The sequence below is a fragment of the Phytophthora infestans genome, genomic scaffold (assembly GCF_000142945.1).
Source record: "Phytophthora infestans T30-4 supercont1.2501 genomic scaffold, whole genome shotgun sequence".
NCBI lineage: Eukaryota > Oomycota > Peronosporomycetes > Peronosporales > Peronosporaceae > Phytophthora > Phytophthora infestans.
The window spans coordinates 1-2,772 of record NW_003306166.1 but is presented as its reverse complement, the minus strand read 5'-3'; the positions used below and the strand labels follow the sequence as shown (position 1 = coordinate 2,772).

Sequence of the window (2,772 nt, the reverse complement as noted above, 5' to 3'; positions counted from 1 at the left end):
TTGCTGTCAAAGTTCTGCTTCAGTGCCACCATCGCCATTACGCCAGACACTCGCTCAGTACGTAGCCTACACAGTGATGATCAACGATCTCATCAAGTCTGGCAAAAGTGACAACGGTACGCACATGGCTGCGAAATACAACGCCTATACCTGGCTACGTAATGGTCTCTGGCTTGCCTCATATGCTTGGGACCCAACGGACTTGTCGACTCTGTTTGCGGAATTCCTGCAGACTATCTGCGGTCCTACGCAGTTTATGGGTGAAATCGATGACGGCGACGAACTAGCCACCCTGGGAATGGGTGCACTTCATAAAGCTTTTAAGAACAGCACGCTTTCTTGGAGGAAAAAGGGTGACGGCGCCGTCATTATTAACTTGAAGAGCAAAGATACCGAGGACGTGACTGTTAATATCAAGTCTGGCGGCGACAAGATTGGCGAAGTCCTGCTCAAAGCAGGGGGTACCGCCCAGTGGACGTCGAACGTTACTACGCTTGGTGGGAAGACTCTGTACATGGATCGCTGGCGACCAGGATTTCTTGGTTTGCCTGGTACAGGTGGAGGTTCCCTGGTTTTGTGGGTGCCCATTTCACGTCAAGGTGGTCATTTAGAGGTTAACGCTCAGCTGAACGTGAGTTAGAAAATGAAATAAGTAGTGTGGTGCTGGTTGTTGTTATCTGAGTATGCAATATACTACTACAATCCTAATACTGTCCAAAATTAAAAACCGGTATTTTTGTCGGAAATTTAGGACATATCCTAAAACCTATTTTGAGTCGAACTTGGGATTGAGGTTTTTAAAAGTTAACGGGAACCAATCATGCAGAAACACATAGCTGTTTTAATTTTTATTGTCACTTGACAACTTTGTCCATGGAGCACAAGAACTACCGCTTCTGCAAGAAGCACACCGTCCCGGAGACAGGAACAACCTATTTCAGCTGCGTGAAGTTCCGGACTGGGTGTCCAGCACGTCTTGTAGTCAAGAAGGGGGGCACTATCATCGAAAAAAAAATTTCACCGCTGCGACCAAGAAATGTTAGAAGAAGTCGCAGACGTACGCCACGACATGTCTTTGGAGCTGCAAGATCGCGCCATTAAAGACTTCGCTGTTGCACCTGGTGTTCTGTGGCAGCGCGTCTTTGACAGTTTCCGTACCAAGCATCACCCGTCAACTATCTACGGTATTGCGCGTCCGAGTGGTGTTACGATCATCAAAAACGTACGCCAAGGTGCGACCGGTGGCGACATTTTCCGTGCAATTGAGGCTGCACTGGTGCGAAGCATTAGCGACTCAGACCCGCGCCCGTTCCTACAATTTAGCATGGCTCGCCCCACCACCGCCGGCATACAGCGTATGCTCTGCTTTGGGCATCCGGACTTACTACGGATTCTACGGTACCCTCAGCTGACCCTTTTTATTGATGGTACCTTTTCGGTGGTACCAAAAGGTTTCTCGCAGTGCCTGATTGCTATGGTCTATCTGATGGCACAAATAAACCTTATAGATGTAAAATAAAATCACCAGGATTTTTACATTTACAAGCATTAGATTTTTTAGCTAAAAATCATATGATTGCTGATGTTGTTACAATTATAGGTACTTTAGATGTTGTATTTGGTGAAATTGATCGTTAATTAAAAAATATGTTGAAACAAAAAATTAAATTTTTTAAAAAAATATAAATTAAATCAATTACAAAAAAATTAAACAAACTTATAAATATATATATATATTTCGTTATAATGATTTAAATATTAACGAAATAATATCTTTAAAAAAAATTCTTAAGAAATTAGATTATAAATCTTTAATCTTAAAACAAAACTTAACTATTCATATTTTTTCAGAATTAAAAGGACAAGGTTCTATTTTAGTAATATATGGAGATAAAGATTTAAATTTAATAAAAAATTTAACTTCTTTTAAAAAACTCGAATTAAGCGATGACATTAAGTCGCCACAGCTACTGCTCCCGTCTCAAGTCATGCGTCAGCAAAAGCCTCCACAGTAAAACGAGGTAGAACGGACTACCCAAGTCTGAGCGTGGGGCTGTGTTTGCAGTAGAGTACCGGTATGTTCAAAAATATACTACGTAAGCGGCTTAGGACATCAAGCTCGTCCTCAGAACAGGAATCGTCCACATGGCATCCTCGACCTGTGCCCCGAGCTCTCTCTGTCTTCATCACTTTCACATTTGCACTACCCGACTCCAAGATGGTGACCGGCAAAGCGATCGTATCGCTACAAGTGGCGACGATCGAACAGCTTCCTCGCGGAACGGCCTTTAATGCTGCACGAACGCCGGTCGCCAGGGATGTTCGAGCTGCCTCGTTCTCCAACGAGGCTGCAGATAGCGACGATACGTCGTTGGTTGTCTCTCCCAATAGTAAGACAGTCGACAGTACGGAGATGGAGAGACGGGCAGCTCGACGAGACAATGTGTGGGAGAAATCGGAGCAGGAACGGCGAGAAGAGGGAGAGAGCGCTCGACAAACCGAGTAGGAGCAGGACCAACACCGACAGGAATCACGCTAGACGCGCCAAACAAAGACGTACAGCCCGCTATCTAGGCGTACCACTGGTCATGCGACAGGAAGAGCAAGTGAAATCTGCAGCCAACACCGGCAAGGCAGACACCCCCCCCGGAAGGGAACAACGAGGGAAAAAGGAGTCATTTATTGTGACCACTCATAAAACATGCGGCAGGCGGGATGGGCGATACCAAAAGGGAGTCACATAATCTCTATTGCATGAAAGGAGAATGCTTG

The 2,772-nt window shown here is 45.1% G+C and overlaps 2 protein-coding genes across 2 annotated transcripts; both read left to right on the top strand.

The window, feature by feature from the left end:
- Positions 1-256: 256 nt before the first annotated feature.
- On the top strand, positions 257-640 carry PITG_22351 (uncharacterized protein; the record flags this gene model as incomplete). The annotated part of the gene is made up of 1 exon (XM_002909820.1): positions 257-640. The coding sequence occupies one exon, from the start codon at positions 257-259 to the stop codon at positions 638-640; it is 384 nt and encodes a 127-aa protein (XP_002909866.1).
- A 1,578-nt stretch (positions 641-2,218) lies between these two features.
- Positions 2,219-2,506, top strand: PITG_22350 (uncharacterized protein; the record flags this gene model as incomplete). The annotated part of the gene is made up of 1 exon (XM_002909819.1): positions 2,219-2,506. The coding sequence occupies one exon, from the start codon at positions 2,219-2,221 to the stop codon at positions 2,504-2,506; it is 288 nt and encodes a 95-aa protein (XP_002909865.1).
- Between the last annotated feature and the right edge of the window lie 266 nt (positions 2,507-2,772).